This window comes from Drosophila simulans, chromosome X (assembly GCF_016746395.2).
Source record: "Drosophila simulans strain w501 chromosome X, Prin_Dsim_3.1, whole genome shotgun sequence".
NCBI lineage: Eukaryota > Metazoa > Arthropoda > Insecta > Diptera > Drosophilidae > Drosophila > Drosophila simulans.
Window position 1 is genome coordinate 10,721,246 of NC_052525.2, and position 1,998 is coordinate 10,723,243.

General features: G+C 42.0%; 1 protein-coding gene across 1 annotated transcript; it reads left to right on the plus strand.

Moving 5' to 3' along the window:
* Positions 1-832: 832 nt before the first annotated feature.
* Positions 833-1,449, plus strand: LOC6725656. The gene has a single exon (XM_002106627.2). The coding sequence runs from the start codon at positions 1,013-1,015 to the stop codon at positions 1,364-1,366; it is 354 nt and encodes a 117-aa protein (XP_002106663.1). The 5' UTR covers positions 833-1,012; the 3' UTR covers positions 1,367-1,449.
* Positions 1,450-1,998: the final 549 nt, after the last annotated feature.

Consider the following 1,998-nt stretch of genomic DNA (forward strand, 5'->3'; position numbering starts at 1 on the left):
ATGATAATAATAATAATAATAATATTGACAACAATGACAGCGCAACTGACACGATTTCACTTAAATGACAGATGCAAAAAGAACGAGAGAAAATTATGGCCGCGAAATGAGAGAAAAGGCAAATGGCGTTCGTGGAACTTTTTATGTGCTACTAATTATTCATTAAAGAACAGATTTCGCAGCATTACGAAGACGCCGCCGAATGGAAAAGACAATCAGAAAATAGGATTAAAACTATCAGTATGCCATTATTTCTGCCACTTTAATCTGGTTTTAATGTTGAGCATTTGCCGTGTAAAGTGCATAATAAAATTGTAGAAAATTTAATTATGCGCAATTAATGCGCATTAAATGCACGCAACAGCGGGCGGCGAATGATCCTGGGCGTAAAGTGGGCGTGCTCCTGTCCAGAGGGGCGTGTCCATTGATGTCGGCTAATTGACTGCCATCGAAGTGGGTGGCGTGGGCCATTGGGGGTGGCATAACCAAATGCTCGGTCAGCTGCTAATTAACATTCTCAGTGGGCGCCAGCGATTGATGGAGGCGGAAAAAAGGCGAGGATTCCGAGCCATCTAATCCGGAGTGCGAAGGCTGCCATGTCCTGTCCAAATGCCAGGAATCGACAGAAAGCGCGACCTTAACTGTCAATTAAAATCGCCGCCCAAAAGTAGGCAATTCATTTTTCACAGCAAAAGAAGCGGGAAAAAGTAACCCAAACAGAAGAAAAACTCAATTAAATCCTAGAAAAATTTGAAAAAAAATGAATGTTCCTTAGTAGGCGTTTTTCCTTTGAAATTTACATAAATTGTATAGACATCAAGCTATCCATGAGAATATATTTCAGATCCTTCAAAGTCAATGCTGGTAAATTTTCAGTAAGGTACAGGTCACCAAACCGAGCACATCAAAAATCAACTTTCGGCAGCATTTTAAAAAAGTTTAAAAATTTCGAATTACCAAATTTCGAGACAAAATTCATCGACGAATTTATTCAAGACACAACAACACAGCGATGTCGAGCGAGTTTTCCTTCTGGAACGGCCAGCCAGTCAATGCGCCCATCTTTCCCCAGATGGGTGATGCCATGAACGCCGGCCACGTCGGTGGCCAGTGGTCGTCCAGTGCGGCGGCACCAGCATCCAGCGGTCCAAGGACTCAACCGATGCCGCAGGGCATGGGCGACTTCCAGCCGATGAGATGTCCACCAATGGCACCCAACTTCTTTGGCCAGCCGCAGGGCATGGGATCTGGATTCGGAGATGATCAGGGACCCTGCGAACCGTGCATCGATAATGGAGAAGCCTTCTGCGCCTACAACGACTTGGATATGAACTGTGGCGGCAGAATTAAGGGCGATTTCTGGTAGGAAATCTGTTGTCCCATCCAAGACCTTCTTGTTCACAAAGTCTTTGGAATAAATATCGCATTGTGGTCTTTTTGCTAGCTCAAGCATTGGCTAACTTATTTTTGAAAAGGGTTTACGAAATACTGTCTTGTTTAAAACCGGGTTTTATACGAAGTATCGCAGGATATTAATGCTGGAATAAATATCTAGGAATTTCCTTTCTGAATTTAGCTATGGCATACAAATCATTAAAAGGTTTTATGTTTTGTGCTTCGCTGCAATTTCGCACAGCTGTCGTTTGACAAACGACTGCAGTCAAAATAATAGCGACCATAAATCTAAAAAAAAAATAATAGTAAATGGCTTACAAAAGTATCAATTCTGCGGAGGAGCTTCTAGCCTTTAAACTCATTTCCTCTCAATGCTTAAAGTAATCAAATGGGAGGAGAAAATATGTGTAATAAGATTGTAAAGCTTTTTTAACAATATCCAATCAATTTTCAACTCTAATAAAACCCAGAATTTTGCATAGTGAAATGCATTTAAGTGGAGGACCTGCGATGTCCTCTGGGGGATGCATTATCCTTGCTCTGCTCCGTGGCTACAAATTTATGGCGAGCCCTCGGCTCCGTTTGATTGCGAATATTATCTTA

Bases quoted from the DNA above. Each gene is read 5' to 3' on its own strand.
- LOC6725656 (XM_002106627.2), top strand. From the start codon at position 1,013: ATGTCGAGCGAGTTTTCCTTCTGGAACGGCCAGCCAGTCAATGCGCCC.